Source organism: Enhydra lutris, unplaced genomic scaffold, assembly GCF_002288905.1.
Source record: "Enhydra lutris kenyoni isolate GAN:26980312 unplaced genomic scaffold, ASM228890v2 scaffoldscaffold8, whole genome shotgun sequence".
Lineage (NCBI taxonomy): Eukaryota > Metazoa > Chordata > Mammalia > Carnivora > Mustelidae > Enhydra > Enhydra lutris.
The window spans coordinates 4,876,280-4,896,300 of NW_019154092.1; the positions used below are offsets into that span (position 1 = coordinate 4,876,280).

General features: G+C 37.2%; 1 protein-coding gene across 2 annotated transcripts in view; it reads right to left on the reverse strand.

Moving 5' to 3' along the window:
* LOC111142378 (centrosomal protein 192) overlaps positions 1-20,021 on the reverse strand; it is a 133,159-nt gene that overhangs the window by 83,552 nt on the left and 29,586 nt on the right. For both annotated transcript variants that reach the window (XM_022495402.1, XM_022495400.1), the window contains exons 6-8: positions 15,207-15,352; positions 13,946-14,084; positions 13,239-13,372 (exon numbers count right to left, since the gene is read on the reverse strand). In XM_022495402.1, the coding sequence (XP_022351110.1) occupies positions 13,239-13,372; positions 13,946-14,084; positions 15,207-15,352 (419 nt within the window). The remainder of the gene's footprint in view (positions 1-13,238; positions 13,373-13,945; positions 14,085-15,206; positions 15,353-20,021) is intronic.

Genomic DNA, 20,021 nt, shown 5'->3' on the forward strand with positions numbered 1-20,021 from the left:
TAGCAACTTCTCACGAGACACGTTGCCTGAGGCAAGGGAAACAAAAGCAAAAATGAACTACTGGGACTTCACCAAGATAGAAAGCTCTGTACAGGGAAGGAAACAATCAACAAAACTAAAAGGCAACCTACAGAATGGGAGAAGATATTTGCAAATGACATATTGGATAAAGGGCTAGTATCCCAAATCTATAAAGAACTGAACAAACTCAACACCCAAAAACCAAATAATCCAGTTAAGAAATGGGTAGGAGACATGAATAAACTTTTTCTAAAGAAGGCATCCAGATGGCTAACAGGCACATGAAAAGATGCTCAAAATCACTCATCATCTGGGAAATACAAATCAAAACCAAGATAAGCTACCACCTCACACCTGTCAGAATGGCTAAAATGAACAACACAGGAGACAACAGATGTTGGCGAGGATGCGGAGAAAGGGGAACACTTACACTGTTGGTGGGAATGCAAATGGATGCAACCACTCTGGAAAACAGTATGGAGGTTCCTCAAAAAATTAAAAATAGAGGGGCACTTGGGTGGCTCAGTCAGTTAAGCCCGACTCTTGACTTAGGCTCAGGTCATCATCTCACAGTTGTGGGTCTGAGCCCCACATCAGGCTCCATGCTCAGCATGGCGTCTGCTTGAGATTCTTCTTACCCTTACCTCTGCCCACACCCCCTCCCCCACTCACTGCTTCTCTCAAAAGAAATAAAATCTTTGAAGAAAAAAAGTTAAAAATAGAACCACCCTACAACCCAGCAATTAGACTACTACATATTTACCCAAAGCACACAAAAATACAGATTAAAAGGGGGCACATGTTTATAGCAGCATTACCAACAATAGCCAAACTATGGAAAGAGCTCAAGCGTCCATCAACTGGTAAATGGATAAAGAAGATGTGGTACATACATTATTTTTACACACACACACACACACACACACACACAGAGGCATTTATTTTTTTTTAAGATTTTATTTATTTATTTGACAGAGAGAGAAGGATCACAAGTAGGCAGAGAGGCAGGCAGAGAGGGAGGGAGAAGCAGGCTCCCTGCTGAGCAGAGAGCCCGATGCGGGGCTTGATCCCAGGACCCTGAGATCATGACCTGAGCTGAAGGCAGAGGCTTAACCCACTGAGACACCCAGGGGCCCCCACATAGAGGAATATTATTCAGCCATTAAAATAATAAAATTTTGTCATTTGTAATGATGTGCATGAAGCTACAGTGCATTATGCTAAGTGAAATAAGTCAGAGAAAGACAAATACCATATGATTTCACTCATATGTGGAATTTAGGAAACAAAACAGATGAACATATGAGAATAGGGAAAAAGAGTGGCAGCGGAGGGGAAGCAAAACATAAGATCTTCTTAACAATAGAGAAAAAAACAGGGTTGCAGGAGGGAGGTGGGTGGGGGATGGGCTAAATGGGTGGTGGGCATTAAGAAGAGCACTTGTTATGATGTGCATTGGGTGTTATATTAAGTGATGAATCACTGCATTCTACTCCTGAAACCAACATTGCTCTATATGTTAACTAGAATTTCAATACAAATTTGGGAGGGGGAACAAAATACCATTTAACAGGAGTAAAACAGCATATACTACAGACACCCATGAGATGTCCCGAAACAACTGCATCAGACATGGCAAATTAAGCCAGCACCTCAAAACTATGCTCTCCTAACATACTTTCCTAACTGGCATTTCTTATTCTTTCCTAGAATAACAACTGCTGAAAAAGGGCCCAAGTGCCTAGAAAACTCTTCAAGACATTCAGCTACCATCATAATTTCAAGTCCCCATAAAGCATGTTAAGAGTCATCTTTCCTGTTACAAGATGTATGATGACAAAAACAGTCTTACAGGCAAAGTTCTTTAAAGTTAAAATACTAAAAGCAGGTAGTTCTACATAAAGGAAAAGATGCTGACTTTGAAAAAAAGTCATAGGTTTAAATCCTAGTGCCAACACTTATTAAATGAGTAATCTCCCAATAATGTTATACAGAAAATAAGCTTACATCCATCCTACCTTACATCAAAATAAATCCCAGATGGCTTAAACATTCAAAAGCAAAAGTGCCAAGAGAAAATACAGATGAATAACCTTATACTCTTTAGTAGATAACATCTATGAATAACACTCTTGTGAGTTAAAAATTTCCCAGTCTTTTTTTTTTAAGGTTTTATTTATTTATTTGACAGACAGAGATCATAAGCAGGCAGACAGGCAGGCAGAGGAGTAGGAAGCAGGCTCCCTGCAGAGCAGACAGCCCGATGCGGGGTTCCATCCCAGCACCCTGGGATCATGACCTGAGCTGAAGGCAGAGGCTTTAACCCACTAAGCCACCAGGCACCCCCAAAATTTCCCAGTCTTAACCCCAGGTCCCATAAATTGTGATCTTATCTGGAAACGGGGTCCTTGCAGATGTAATTAAGTTAAGGATCATGAAATAAAACCATCCTGGATTTTTAATGGACCTTTAACCCAAAGAACAATGTCCTTATAAAAGAAAAAAGATTTACCAGGACACAGAGACACTGAGAAAAAGACCATGTGAACATGGAGGCAAATATTCAGATAGTGCCACAAGCTAAGGAAAACCAGGAGCTACCAGAGGCAAGAAAGGAGCCTTTGAGGGAGCTTAATTAGCCCTTCTAATACCTTGATTTACATCTATTGGCCTCTGGAGCTGTGAGAGTAAATTTCTATTGTTGCAGGCTACCAAATGTTGGTAGTTTGTTCTGGCAGCCCTAGGAAACAAATGCAAACATTAAAGCCTGAAATGCATAAGGACTGAGAGAGGGAATGCCATCTGAAGACACAAGGAAAAAAATGCCATCTATAAGGCAGAGAAAGAAGCACAAGGAGAAAACAACTCTGCTGAAACCTCAATCTCTGACTTTTCTAGAAGTGTAAGAAAATAAATTTCTATTGTTTGAGCCAAATAAGTAAATAAATAAATAAAATGTGTAAGAATCAAAATATCTCCTTAACTCAGAAAGCTTATAAAAACAGTAGTTAAAATATGAGTATTCCAACAGAAAAAAAAAGACAAAGAAACAAAGTCATACCATTTAAAAACAGATAACTATTTTTCATATAGAATACTAGCAAAGATTAAAAAAGAACCAGAGTGAAATGAAGATTAAAAAAATAATAGATAAGATGAATGAAACCAAGAGTTGGTTCTCTGAAAAGATAAAACTGACAAGACTTCAGAGAGACTTTATCAAGATAGAGAACTCAAATAAATAATATTAGAAATGAAAGAAGAAAAGTTACAACCAACACCACAGAAATACAAAGGATTATAAGAATACTATGAAATATTATAATCCAACAAATTGGACAACCTGGGAGAAATGAATTAATTTCTAGAAACATACAATCTTCCAAGACTGAATCAGGAAGAAACAGAAAATCTAAATAGACTGATTACTACTAACAAATTAATCAGTAATCAAAAAACTACCAAAAAACAAAAATCCAGAACCAGATGGCTTCACTGGTGATTTCTACCAAACACTTAAAGAAGAGTTAACACCTATTCTTCCTAAACTGTTTCAAAAAAATAGAATGCTTCCAAATTCATTCTACAAGACCAACATTAATCTGACACCAAAATTATATACCCATATCCCTCATAAACATAGATACAAAATCCCCTAAAATATTAGCAAACCAAATTCAACAACACATTAAAAGGATCTTTCTATGATCAGGTGGGATTTATTCCAGGTATGCAAGGATGGTTCAATATCCATACATCAATCAACATAATTACCAAAATGAAGGCTAAAAATCATATGATCATCTCAATAGATACAGGAAAAAATATTTGACATAATTCAATATCTATTCATGACAAAAACACCAAAAGTGGTTTTAGAGGAAACACCTCAACATAATAAAGGCTATGTATGACACACCCTAACTAAATCATACTCGATGGTGAAAGCTGAAAGCTCTTCCTCTAAGATCAGGAAAAAGACAAGGATGTCCACTCTTACCACTTTTATTCAACATAGTTTTGGAAGTCCTAGCCCAGCAATAAGACAAGAAATGAAATAAAAAGCATCCAAATTTTAAAAAGGACCAAAACTGTCATTATTTGCACATGACATAATGCTACAGATAAAAAACCCTAAGATCCCACCAAAAAAACTATAAAATAAATAATCTGAGTAAAGTTGCAGGATACAAAAGTAATATACAGAAATCTGTTGTTTTCTGAAGCTAATAATGAAGTAGCAAAAAGAGAAATTTTTTAAAATCCTATTTAAATATCAAAAAAAAAAAAATACCTAGGAATAAATTTAATCAAGGAGGTAAAAATCTATACTTCGAAAACTATAAGACACTAATGAAAGAAACTGAAGACCCAAATAAATGGAAAGATAAAACCGTGTTCATGGATTGGGAAATACTGTTAAAATTTCCATACTACCCAAAACAATCCACAGATTAAATGCAAGACCTATTAAAATACCAATAATGTTTTTCACAGAACTAGAACAAACAATCCTAAAATTTGTTTGAAATCACAAAGACTCCATATGGCCAAAGCAATCTTGAGAAAGAACAAAGATGGAGGTATCACCATCCCAAATTTCACCCTATACTATAAAGCAATAGTAATCAAAACAGTTATGGGGTACCTGGTTGTCTCAATAGGTAGAGCATGCAATCTTTGATCTCGGGGTTGTGAGTTCAAGCCCCACATTAGGTATCGAGAATACTTACAAATAAAATCGTAAAAAAACAAAGTTATGGTACTGACACAAAACAGACACAGATATCAATGGGACAGAATAGAAAGTCCAGAAATAACCCACACTTAGACAGTCAATTAATCAATGGCAGAAGAGGCAAGAATATACAATAGTGAAAAACAATCTTTCCAATAAGCAGTGTTAGAAAAACTAGACGGCTACATGCAGAAGAATGAAACTGGACCACTTTCTTTCACCATATACAAAAATAAACTCAAAATGAATTAAAGTCCTAAATATAAGTCCTGAAACCATAAGACTCCTAGAAGAAAACATAAGCCATAATCTTTTAGACTTCAGCCTTAGCAATATTCTCCCACAACTGTATCCTCAGGCAAAGTAAACAAAAGAAAAAGTAAACAATGGGGACTACATGAAACTAAATGGCTTTTGCACAGTGAAGGAAACCATCAACAAAATGAAAAAGGAATCTACTGAGTAAGTGAAGGTATAAATAAGTCATATGTCCAATAAGGGGTTAATATCCAAAATACATAAAGAACTCATAAAACTCAACAGTAAAAAAATCTCAAACAATCCAATTAAAAAATGGGAAGAAGACTTGAACAGACATTTCCCCAAATAACACCTACAGATGGCCAAAAGACACATGAAAAGATGCTCAACATCTATCATCATCAGGGAAATGCAACTCAAAACCACAATGAGATACCACCTCATACCTGTCAGAATGGCTAAAATAAAAACACAAGAAACAAGTGTTGGTGAGGATATGGAAAAAAGGGAACATTTGTGCACTATTGGGTGGGAATGTAAACCGGTGCGGCCTCTATGGAAAATGTATGAAAGTTCCTCAAAAAAATAAAAAACAGGAATGCCTAAGGGACTCAGTCACTTAAGCATCTGCCTTCAGTTCAGGTCATGATCCCAGGGTACTGGGATCAGAGCCCCGTTTTGGATTCTCAGCTCAGGAGAAGCCTGCTTCTCCCTCTGCTTACAGCTCTGCCTGCTGTATACTCTCTCTTCCTCAAACAAATAAAATCCTTAAAAGAAAATTTTAAAAAAGAAAACCATATGATCCAGTTATCCCACTGCTGGGTATTTATACCAAAAAAATGAAAATACTAATTAAAAAGAATAAATGCACCCTCCAGGCTTATTACAGCATTATTTACAATAGCCGAAGAGATGGAAACAACTCAAGTGTCCGTCAATAGATGAATGGATAATGAAAGTGTGGTGTACACCCTTACATACACACACACAAGCACACACACATAGAATAATACTCAGCTGTGGAAAAGAAAGATTTGGCCATTTGTGACAATATGGATGGACCTAGAGGGCACTGTGCTAAGTAAAATAAGTCAGACAAAGACAAATATGATTTCACTTCTTTGTGGAACCTAAAAAACTAACCAAATGAACAAAACAGAAACAGACTCATAAATACAGAGAACAAACTGGCAGTTGTCAGAGGGGAAGAGGGTAAAGGGATGACAGATAAGACACATGAAGGGGCTTAAGAGATACAGACTTCCAGTTATAAAAAAAAGTAAGAGGGATAAAAAGTAATGCATAGGGAATACAGTCAATAATACCATAATAACTTTGTATGATGACAGACGATAACTACTTATCAAGGTGAGCATATCATGACATATATAATTGTCAAATCACTATGTTGTACACCTGAAATCAATCTAATCTTGTATGTCTACTGTACTTCAATTTAAAAATAAAGAAAAAAAGAAAAGTCAGAATGTTGGAAACTAGCTATCTTCTCAAACTACTTAAAATAGTCATGAATAAAGAATACAGCCAAGTGATAGTCTCCAGAAACACTGCACTATCTGATGAAATGCATCTGAACCCTTTATGTGTTGGGCTGAGGAACCAATGGGGCAAAGCTAGCATCTGTGGGATTATGACTGAAAGCCTCTATGTCAGAATCCTGCCCAGGCTACATGATAAGGCAGTGACATGGGGCCTCAAACCATCCTGTCAAATCCACATTGTTGCACTGTTGGTGGGAAAGCTGGTGCTAAACCATTTTGTAGATGACCTGCTCCTGAGTTGGGGTTCCCTCCAGAACAGAACAGTCCCCCTTGCTCTGATCTAATAATAATGAATAAAGCAAAGACAAATGCGGCTTCTTTGACAATTTTTAAACCTAAACATAAAATAGGCTTTTGTTTATATTTTGACAGTGTAACTTTCCCAGCAAAACTTGAGTTAGGAAATGTGAGGTGAAAGGAAAAAGTAAAAGCAACCCCAAGTTTTCTTAGGAGGTGGGGTTTCAAAAGGAGATAAGGAAATTCTTTGAAAGTCCCATCTTATTGGCATCTAAAAGAAACAAAGAGGAAACAAAACGCCCTGATGGGAACATGCTGATGTCATCTCAAATAATGACTGAACAATATGGCTGAGAATGAATTAAGGAAGAGATGCCCTCCAAAATATGAAAAAAACAGCATCCTTCATAGAATCTAAACACTGATTTTAAGATTGCCATTACTGTATGTGCCACTAAGAAAGAGAACATAAAACTACAGCATATCAGTAACTATAAGACACATATTGATTTCAGAAGTGTTAAAATATTGGGCGCCTGGGTGGCTAAGTGGGTTGGGCCTCTGCCTTTGGCTCAGATCATGATCCCAATGGTCCTGGGATCGAGCCCCACGTTGGGCTCTCTGCTCAGCGGGGAGCCTGCTTTCCTCTCTCTGCGTGCCTCTCTGCCTACTTGTGATCTCTCTCTGTCAAATAAATAAATAAAATCTTAAAAAAGAAAGTGTTAAAATAGGAAAAATGTGTATCTTATATTAATGAAAAAGCAAAGAAATTCCAAATGCTTAAGGAGGAAAAATGGGGGGAAAGGAGAGAGCAGGGATAAATAGTACAATAAAAATTTTGAAAATGATAAAAATAATGTAAATATTAAATGAAGTACATAAAAAAATAAAACCAAGAATATTAATCATTAAACTGAGTATTAAAGGATTTACTTCATCAAAAAACAGACTACCAGATTATATTAAAAAGCAAAACTTAGGGGCACCTGGGTGGCTCAGTCAGTTGAGTATCCAACTCAATTTCGGCTCAGGTCGTGATCTCAGGGTCATGAGACTGAGCCCCACCCACATCAGGCTCCGTGCTCAATGTAGAATCTGCTCGTCCAGCTCCTTCTCCCTCTCCCCTGCTTGCACATATATGCACACACTCTGAAATAAAATCTTTAAAAAAAAACAACAACCTAGCTGCATGCTATTTATTAGAAACCCTCTAAACAAATGATAAAGAAAAATGTAAATGGGATGGAAAAGAAGATAACAAGTATACACAAAATACAGGAAAAGCAAGGGTATTAATACTAACATACAAAGGAAAATTTAAGGTTAGAAGCACTGAACAGGATAAAAAAAGGGTGTTGTTACTAATAAGGTACTCTTATCACTAAAGTTATAAATCTATAATCTTATATGGAGTAAACATAGCAGAGAAGTACATTAAGAAAAAAATTGGAGGTGCAAAAATAACTTGGTAAAAAAATTCAATTAAAATTGGGAGACTTTGGGGGCACTTGGTTGGCTCAGTCGTTAAGCATCTGCCTTCGGCTCCGTCATGATCCCAGGGTCCTCGGATCGAGCCCCGCATCAGGCTTCCTGCCCAGCAGAAAGCCTGTTTCTCTCTCTTCTACACCCCCTATTTGTATTCCCTCTCTCACTCTCTCTCTCTCTGTGTGTCAAATAAATAAATAAAATCTTTTTTTAAAAAATTGGGAGACTTTGACTTATCTTTTCTGGACTAATACATCTAGTACAGATAAATAAAAGTGATCACATGGGGCACTTGGGTGGCTCAGTCGGTTAAGTGGTCAACTCTTGGTTTCAGCTCAGGTCATGGTCAGGTCAGGTGGTGGGATCAAGCCCCACAACCACCTCCACACTCAGCAGGAAGTCTGCTTCAAGATTCTTTCCCTCCCTCTACCCTGCCCCCTATGTGCACAAACACACATGCTCTCTAAGATAAATAAATAATCTTAAAAATAAAAGTGATCATAGAGAAATTGAATAATGCACTAAATAGTCTAATAGCTTCTTAAAACTAAATATTTTTCAAAAAAGCACATTTTTCATTTTTCTTATGTCCATGAAACACATATAGAAATACACAGTTTTACCCAAAATATTTAGAAGGATTAGATTTTCCAGACCAAACTTTGTAAGCCTATAAAGTTAGAAATAAAAAATAAAGTTAACAAGAAGTAGTATCAGAAAAGATGGCAGAGGAGAAAGCACCAGGAATCTGTCTTTTCTCCTAGACAAGCGTTATACTATACTGGGGCAAACACTCCTGAAGTAGCTATTTTGGAACTCTGGACTCTATTTGAACAGTTACGGCTACCAGAGAAAAGGTTGGCTGGTAAGCTACAAATAAGTAGGTCACTCAGTCACTCAGGCTTCAGAATGATCATGGCTACTCATCCTAAACCCTAAGGCAGAAAATGTGGGGAGGGCAATCCCTCTTTTTAACATGGTTTGCTGGAGCCAGAGAAGCAATAAGGATTTTGCCTCCCAATTACCAGGTTTCTGTCTTCTGACTGCAGACTGCTGCTTCTGACTGCAGAGCTACAGGCACGGAGGCTGGTCACCAGTGATTCAACCCCTACCAGCTGAAGTGATCACCATACTGAAAGGAGTCACACCTATTTCTTTAAATATCAAAAACAACCATGAACAGAGAAAATTAAGAGAGCTGCTCTACATGCCCAGAAAAAAATACAGTCTCAGAAAGGACCTGTAAAACCTTAACTTTCGGGACACCTGGGTGGCTCAGTTGGTTAAGCAGCTGCCTTCGGCTCAGGTCATGATCCCAGCGTCCTGGGATCGAGTCCCACATCGGGCTCCTTGCTCGGCAGGGAGCCTGCTTCTCCCTCTGCCTCTGCCTGCCAATCTGTCTGCCTGTGCTCGCTCACTCTCTCTCCCTCTGTCTCTGACAAATAAATAAATAAAATCTTAAAAAAAAAAACAAAAAACCCTTAACTTTCACCGTATGCTCATCCCTGCACAGACATACTCTATAAAAGTTAAACAAAGAGCAAACCCTAGAGAAAAGGGAGAATGTGATTTCTAGAGTTGTTATCACATAAGATTCAAATGTCCAGTTTGCAACAACAAAAAAAATCACAAGGCATACAAAGAAACAAGAAAGCACTATCCATTCAAAGGAAAAAAGTAAGTCAACAGAGAACATACAAGAGGAAACCTGTATCAGACTTACTATGCCAAGACTTTGAAAACCTTTATCTTAAAGATGCTCAAAGAGCTAAAGGAAGATGTGGACAAACAAGAAAATGATCAATGCACAATATGCATAACAATAAAGAGATAATTTTTTAAAAGAGCCAAACAGAAATTCTGACACTGAAAGGTACAATAATTGAAGTGAAAAATTCACTAGAGGGGCTTGAAAACAGATGTGCACAAGCAGGATAAAGATACAGCAAACCTGAAGATAGGACAACTGAAATTACAAAGCTTCAGAAAAAATGAACAGACTCTAAGGAACCTATGGAATATCATCAACACATTGGGGACCAAGAGCACTTTCTGCAAAACACAGAAGACAGAAAAAGGGAAAGAAATTATGGCTGTAATATGTAATGCAAGCAGTACACACTACAGTATTTCTAATAATACCAATGAATTTCTCTTACAATTCCCTTAATAAGTTTCTTTTCTTTAGCTTACTTTATTGTAAAAATACAGTACATAACATGTATAACATATAAAATACTTATCACTATTTATGTTATCAGTAAGCTTTCCAGTCAATAGTAGACTATTAGTAGTTAAATTTGGGGAACTCAAAATTAGTAGCTTCTGAGTTCCTTAGATGGCATTAAGGAAAATGGGCTGCTAATCTTCCCAAAAAGAGAACAGAAAACTGTCACCTCATGGTAACACAAACCACATGACCTTATGATATGGGAAAAGTAAGACATCTCATGAAATAATGTAACATACTTTATGGTTGACCCACAGGTAGGAATTTCCCCCCATCTAAACAACAAAGCTTTAATGCAAGTGCTCATTCCACACTGTCTGGAACATCAGCAGCCAGAGGCCACTCCTACCATCCTTCCACACTTGATGCCCTCCTCCAACCACAGCTGAAGGCATCAGGTCTTTGCAGTCATACCGTCTGAATGCTCCTCCAGAACCTGGTTATCTTACAATTAAATTCTTTTTTAGAAAATGGACTAGAGGGGCGCCTGGGTGGCTCAGTGGGTTAAGCCGCTGCCTTCGGCTCAGGTCATGATCTCAGGGTCCTGGGATCGAGTCCCGCATCGGGCTCTCTGCTCAGCAGGGAGCCTGCTTCCCCCTCTCTCTCTCTCTCTCTGCCTGCCTCTCCGTCTACTTGTGATCTCTCTCTGTCAAATAAATAAATAAAATCTTTAAAAAAAAAAAAGAAAGAAAATGGACTAGAAATGAATCATCAGAAATTATGTTTTCACTTAGACCTCAAAACTCCAAAAAGCTTTTAAGAATGTAAATCAATCAGAACTTGGGGACTTCCTTCAGTAAGCATGATGAGATTCAACAGAAAGGATTCTGCCTTATTTTACAGTTATCCAAGTAATTCTTTTACTTTCCTACTATGTTTCCTGAAGGAAGATGACCTTTGCATGACCTACAATACCAAGCACCACACCTATCACCAAGATGTTACCAATGATTCTTTCCATTAAAATGGCCTGACCAAGATGCCAAGCAATTTGCGATATTCAACAATATTAACACTACTGTTTTTTAATGACAAATAACTGCTAATTAGAAAAATAATTATTATAACAGAACAAAGTCCTTAGCCTAAAATTAAATGGCCATGGATAGACAGATTTATAAAATTTATCAACTACCACATTTTGACAAAATCAAGATTAATAGATGCAGTCTCCCTTTTCTCATTGGCTCCCCCTAATCAGCTGAGGGCTGGACTATTAAACTAGATGTATTAGAATTATAACTCAACCATCAGATGACTAAACATATGACCAAGCACCCACAGCATTGTCCTAGAAGGATAAACCAATTGACTCTGAACACTTGTTCTGGTTGTCTGAGGCAAGGGGCTCTACTGTATTTGTACATAACTGGCTCTTTGGACGACTAAGAAATTCTTGAAGCTGCTGACTAGGCAACTTCTGGATAAGTAAAATATTCCTGTATTAAAAAAAGTACTATACTGTGGAATACAATCACTGTAATAAGAATTTAGAAAAATAAATGTAATCTAGAGTTACTGAAAAGTAACCAAGGCTTCATGAAAGATTGGAAAGATGATCATAATCAGGATTAGGGAAGAAAGGGAGAAAACAAAACAGGAACAGGGATTTGTAGAAGAAACATATAGGAGAAAAACAGATTAATATGGGGTCAGATTATATTAATTTGAAACACTGAGGCATAGAAAATACTTATATGTATTATATACATTAAAACCCATTGTAACAAGATTAACCTGGTGTTGACAAATATAATGGAATGGCACAATAAATCAGACATGAGGTAGTAAGCATCTTCAACTTGAGTAGTGGTAAAGGAAATAAACAGGAAACAATAAACTTAAGACACAGTCCTGAGAACACACTGAGAGAAATTAGGTTTTCTGAGCTATTACCTTTAAAATGACAATCCCATCACCACTTACTGCCTTAATCACTCAAAGGATTACTATGAGGATAAGTAACTGTCTCTATATATACCAACACACACACTCCCTCTAAATTAAAAATCATCATACAATCTTGAGGTATACATTACTTTTAAAAAGGGGACAAAGAATTAGTAAGAGTCAGAAATGACTACTAAGTTTCAAGTGTAGGAGTAATGGGTTGCTATTAAGAAACAGAAAACAAGGTGCGCCTAGGTGGCTCAGTGGGTTGGGCCTCTGCCTTCAGCTCATGTCATGATCTCAGGGTCCTGGGATGGAGCCCTACATCAGCTTTCTGCTCAGCAGAGAGCTTGCTTCCCCCCTCCCCCTCTGCCTGCCTCTCTGCCTACTTGTGATGTGTATCTCTCTCTCTCTCTCTCTCTCGGTCAAATAAATAAATAAAAAATCTTTAAAAAAAAAAAAAAAAGAAAGAAACTGAAAACAAACATGCTTGAGCAAGGTTAAAGACAAACAGTTTGCTTTTTTATTTAATGTTTTGGTACCAAGCTGAAGAACTTTTCAAATTAATAATCTAAATGCAAGTCAAAAATCTTTAAAATTAAGAAAAATGTACATAATTATATATTTAATATAATCTTAGTGATCTCAAAGATACATACCAACACACACATAAAACATTATCAATAGGGAAACTTAATATTTTTTCTATGTTTTCCAGATATCAAATTTAAAAAAAAAAAAAAAAACCTGATACAATTCAAAAGGCTTTTCATCCTTTTCAGAGAAAATCTGAAGAAAATGTATATAAACTTACTCTGCCGCGATGTGGGACAATACCCTTCAAACTGTCTGCCCTTTCTTGCTCCTGTTCAGTTCTCTGAGTACTAGAAGAAAATGATAATACACCATCTACATGCCTTCTACTATCTCCATTATCTATAAAATTACCTGAAATACAAGAAAAAAATTTAATAGAGCAACGTCAAAGTCTCAGTAATCTAGTAACTGCTTCTTGCTATTCAAATTATTTTATGTAAATCTAGTAATTAACAATCATATGACAAATATAGCAATTAGCATACAAGAAAAGGTAACCATCAGTAAGAGACAACAGGAAATATGACAAACTGTGACTACACAGAATTCATTTTAAATTCTCAAATGTTTGAATAAAACATACTCATTTGTAATAAGTGATGTAAGCAATATACATTATAGTTTTTCTAATAATATTCTTTTGAAAAGTTTGAAGGAATTCAACAGTTAATATAGGTTACACTATACCACAGAAATGAATTCTTTGGAGAAAAGGCAAAGTCAAACAGAATTTAAGAACAATGGAATTAAGAAGGGCACGTGTTATGATGAGCATTGGTATTATATACAACTAATGAATTACTGAACACTGCATCAAAACGTATGATGTACTGTACGGTGGCTAGCTTAACATAATAAAAAATAATAATAAAATAAAATCTTTAAAAAAAAAAAAGAACAATGGGGTCATATTTCAATACTTACTGGTCCCAGGCAGACAAACAACGTGGCCTATTTCAGACTCTCTGTGGGTTGTTTCAGAATTTCCTGAAGAGTGTGAGCCATGGGAAATCAGAGAGCTGTTACCTGCTGATTGAGATTTATAGCTACCATTTTCATTTGCCTGTTGAGAAAATATCTTAGCTGTATTAATTTTTTAAATTAAAACCAACATTTTTAGGGGGAAAAACATGAGAAGCAGAGAATGACTTCTTGACAGAAGGATGCCAAGTAATTAAAGTAGAAGGAATTGGAAACATCACCTTTATAATCACCATGGGAATACTTGTTTCTAGGAGGCCTCAGCAATGATACTAAATCCAGTTTGTGAAAGGTTCTTGGGGAATAGGAAGTTCGCATGGCCTCAATGCATCATTCCTCAGAATACTTATAACAAAGAAGAAAAGAAAGGCACCTACACAAAGGAGACATCTAGCCAACACCACATTAACCAAGATTATCAAACACAACATCACCAACAGTGGGACCAACACACTTCTACGTCTCCTGATGTGATTCAAGGAGAAGCACACATCCTTACTGTTTAATCTTAACCTGTTCATGATAAACATGCTTACTTGGACTTCTTGCCAAAATCCTTAATCTAATCAGGAGGGAGAAAAAGCAATCAGATATAATTAGCTTATGGTTCATTTTACAAAAGCTTTAATGATATGGAAGAACTACTCCAAAGTGAAATACTGAAGAGATATGACAACCAGAAGTACCTGTAACCCTTGATTAAATCCTAGATCAAAAACAATAAAAGGACATTTTGGAGACAATTGGGTGAATGTAAATATGGACTGTATATTCATTTACATTACTGTATCAAAGTTAGATAACAGAATTGAAATTATGCAGGAAAATATCTTCATACACAGGAGAAAATGTGAAAGTACTAGGGTGACTTGTCAAAAATATCCAAATTCCTCTTAAAAGTACCCATGGAAGGACAAAAAAAAAAAAACATAAAGATGGCCAAATGTTAACAACTGGTTAAAATGGATGAGGGGCATACACATGTTCACTGTGATATTCTTCAATTTTTCTGCAGAGGAAGGAAAAGTAAGAAGCAGCAAGAAAGGATGGGCAAGGTATTTCTCATCACAAGGTATTTCTGATCATAAGGTATCATCTCATCACCAAAGAAAACCAAAAGCTTACATTTTATGGTAATATCTAATGAGACCAGTAATAGTTTTCAAAAGTCAAATTTATGAAAAACCATAAGACTAGAACATACCTGACATGGATCACTTGTTGGTAATTTAAAATCTTTTTCTGGATGTTCCTGTTCTAGGTCTTCATATATCATTCCTGGAATAGCCAGTTGTTCAAAGTAAGCCTCCAAATGTTCATCATAAAACTCTTCATCATCAATATCATCATCTATTGGTAAAGTGGGGGGAAAAAAGGAAATGTTTTAAAGTACTGATTGAACTACAAATAATATTTAATCAAAAAGGCTGATAAAGACTTCTGAGGAAGAAGGAAAAGTAGGGGGTCCCTAAGCTTACCTCGTTATACGGATACAACTAGATACCACCCACATAAGTATGAATAACCCAGAAAAGGACCCAAAGACTGCCAGAACAAACATTCCACAGCTAAATGCAGAGAAGAGGCCACATCAAAGAGGACAGGAAGGGCAGAGACACAGTCAGGAGCTAAATGAACCCATGGGAGAGTCTTCAAAAGGGAGGGACACCAAGAGTGCAGAGACAGGAGAGAAACAGACCCTCACACCAGGCACCTTACAAAACCCCATGACATCTAACTTTGAAAAACAAAGGGGTTAAATTTCACAAGTTCTTTCAATCACTGGGGCATATCACCTGGAACTTTAAAAATCAGTGGGCTCAGTTCTGGCAGAGCCAAGAGGGCAAGAGGAAACTGAGTCCCTGCCTTTAAAAAGACATCACAACAAATAGCCCTGCAGAGATACAACACAAAACCAATAGTCTGAAAACCATCTCCCTTCCCTACTCCCCAGCCTAGATACACAAATACCTGTGGGGACCAGTGGACAAAGACACTCTCTACGTAACTTGCTAACAATGCACCCTGCCCCACATTCTCCTACAGACACACCCCTTCCATTATGCCCTTGGCCGGAGCCCATCCAAAGCAGTGCCACAAGACTGGCAGTGTGCAAGCAGCCCTGACAGGGGCCAGCACCACTCCAAAGGAACTCCTGCCCCAGGGAGAGGGGACTACAGCCACACACATATCAAGACTGTGGTCCCAGAAGTAGGCTGAAGACAGACAGCTAATCTGACTACCAATCTACCAATGAAACCCATCTACCAATGAAAGCTTTTCAGGGGACAACACAGGGAAAGCTCCCTGCAGTTTGGTGCTACCACAGCTCTGGCAAATACCTGGTCTGACTCACCTCAAGCCCAAGGCAGCCCCAGACTGCCCCAATATAACACAGGGACCAAACCCTGCCCATAACAGACAAACAGAAACTGCAGATGACTGCACTGAAAGCAAAAGGGGCTCAGCTCAGCCACAAACACACACAGGAAACAGCCCTTAAGCACCAGGCTCCAATAAACAGGGGAAACTGCACTGGAGGGCACTACAGGACCTCTTATTCATAAGGCTGCCACTTTCAAGAACAGAAAATATAGCTGACTGTCAAACCACATAGAAACAGACACAGAGAGTTGGACAAAATAAAGACAGAGGAAAATATCCCAAATGAAAGAACAGAATAAAAATCAAAGCAATAGACCTAAGATAAGTAATATTCCTATAGAGAATTTAAAGTTATGGTCATAAAGATAGGCACTAACTACAGAAAAGACTAGAGGACATCAATGAAACCCTTAACAAAGAAATAGAAAACAAAAAACAACCAAAGTTCAACAATTTAATAAATACAATTAAAATACATGGAATAAACAGATGGAATAAATAGACAAGATAAAGCAGAGGAATGGATTAGCAACCTGGAAGACAGAATAACGGAAAATAATCAAGAAGAACATAAGAGAGAAAAAATAGTAATAAAAAAGTGAAAATAGACTTAGGTAGCTTAACAACGCCATCAAATTTAAGAACATTCACATTATAGGGATCCCAGAAGGAGAAAAGGGAGTAGAAATTTATTTGAAGACACAAGAGCTGAAAACATCCTGAATCTGGGGAAGGAAACAGAAATCCAGACCCAGAAGGCACAGAGAGCCCTCAACAAAATCAACCCAAGGAGGTCCACACCAAGACACATAACAATTAAAATGGCAAAAAATAGAGATAAAGAGAGAATTCTAAAAGCACCAAGAGAGTTGGGGTGCCTGGGTGGCTCAGTCAGTTAAGTATCCAACTCTTGATCTCAGCTCAGATCTTGATCTCAGGGTCATGAGTTTAAGCCCCATGTTGGACTCCATGCCTTAAATAGATAAAAATAAAAATAAATAAAAGCAGCAAGAGAAAAGAAAACAGTTACATGCAAGGGAATCCCCATAAAGCTATCAGAGGATTTTTCAGCAGAATTCTTCTGCATGCCAGAGGGACCAGGGACGAAATATTCAATGGGCTGAAATGAAAAAACATGCAGCCAAGAATACCCTATACAGCAAGGCTATAATTCAGAATTAAGAGAAAGATAAAGAGTTTCCCCCACAAACAAAATTTAAAGGGATTCAAGACCACTAAACCAGCCCTATAAGAAATGTTAAAAGGCACTCTTTACTGGAAAGACCTTAAGTGGCAGTATGAAAAGTAGGAAGCACAAAAGCAGTAAAAGTAAGTACAAGAATTAGTCTAGACATTCACAAAATAAAAGGATGTAAAGCATGACACATACTTAAAACATACACATATACCTAAAATGTGGAGGGGAGAGAAGTAAAGAATGGGTTGAAACTCAAGCAATCATCAAATTAATAGACTGCCATATACAGAAGCTGTTATATTCAAACCTAATAATCACCACAAATCAAAAATCAGTAATAGATAAGGAAATAATAAAGAGAGAGGAATCCAAGTACATCACTAAAGAATGCCACCAAACCCTGAAAGAAGAGAGCAAAAAAGAAGAAAGAAACAGAGAACTATATATAGACATAAAACAAATAACAAAATGGCAGTAAGTACATACTTATCAATAATTACTCTAAATATAAATGGACTAAACACTCCCATCAAAAGATACATGGTGGGTGCCTGGGTGGCTCAGTGGGTTAAAGCCTCTGCCTTCAGCTCAGGTCATGATCCCAGGGTCTTGGGATCGAGTCCCGAATCGGACTCTCTGCTCAGCAGGGAGCCTGCTTCCCCTTCTCTCTGTCTGCCTCTCTGCCTACTTGTGATCTCCCTCTGTTAAATAAATAAATAAAATCTTTAAAAAAAAAAAAAAGATACATGGTGATGGAGCAGATGAAAAAGCAAGACCCATCTATAAGCTGCCTGTAAGAGACTCATTTCAGGGACGCCTGTGTGGCTCAGTCATGAAGCATCTGCCTTTGGCTCAAGTCATGATCTCAGGGTCCTGGGATCAAACTCGGCATCAGGCTCCCCCCTGAGCAGGAAGCCTGCTTCTTCTCCCTCTCCCACTCCTTCTACTTGTATTCCTTCTCTCGCTGTCTCTATCAAATAAATAAATAAAATCTTAAAAAAGAGAGAGAGAGAGAGAATCATTTCAGACCTAAAGAAACATGCAAATTGATATTGAAGGGAAGAAGCATTTATCATGCAAAAGGAAGTGAAAAGAATGCCAGGGTAGTAGACAAAACAGACTATAAAACAAAGAGGGTAACAAAAGACAAAGGACACTATATAAACATAAGGGGACAATCCAACAAGATGTAACAATTATAAATATATATGCACCCACCATGGGAGCACCAAAATACATTAAGCAACTGATAACAAATATGCAAAATGTAATCAACAGTGACATAGTAATAATAAAGAGCTTTAACACGGGGTGCCCAGGTGGCTCAGTGGGTTAAAGCCTCTGCTTTTGGCTCAGGTCGTGATCCCAGGGTCCTGGGATCAAGCCCCGCGTCGGGCTCTCTGCTCAGCAGGGAGCCTGCTTCCTCCTCCTCTCTCTCTGCCTGCCTCTCTGCCTACTTGTGATCTCTGTCAAATAAACAAACAAAATCTTTAAAAAAAAAAAAAAAAGAGCTTTAACACCCCATTTACAGTAATGGACAGATCATCTAAACAGAAAATCAACAAAGAAACAGTGACTTTGAATGACACACTGGACCAGATGGATCTAGTAGATATATTCAGAATATTCCATCCTAAAACAGATACTTCACAAGTGCACAAGAAATATTCTCCAGAATACATTATATTAGATCACAAAACATGCCTCAACAAATTCAAAAACACTGAAGTCATACCATGCATCTTTTCTTACCACAACACTATGAAACCACAAATCAAACAGAAGAAACCATCTGGAAAGAACACAAATACATGGAAGTTAAATAACATGATACTAAGGAATAAGTGGGTCAACCAAGAAATCAAAGAGGAAATACGAAAATATGTAGACAAATGAAAATGAAAATACAACAGTCCAAAATCTTTCAGATGCAGCAAAAGCTGTTCTAAGAGGGACGTTTATAACAATAAAGACCTATCTCAAGAAGCCGAGAAAAATCTCAAATAAACAATCTAACCTTACAAATAGAGGAGCTAGAAAAAGAACAAACAAAACCCAAAACCAGTAGAAAGAAGGAAATAATAAAGATTGGAGTAGAAATAAATGAATAAAAATTAAAAAAACAATAGAAGAGATCAATGAACCCAGAAGCTGGTTATTTGAAAAGATCAACAAAAGTGACAGATTTTTAGCAGTATTCATTTAAAAGAGAGAGGGAACGCAAACAAAATCAGGAATGAAAGAAAAGAAATAACAACTGACACCAAAGAAATACAAAGGATTTTAAGAGAATATTACGAAAAAGTTACATGCCAACAAATTGGGACAACCTAGAAGAAATGGATGAATTTATAAAAACATATAACATCCCAAAAGTGAATCAGGAAAAAATAGGAAAACTGACTGATTACCAGCAAAGAAATTTAATCAGTAATC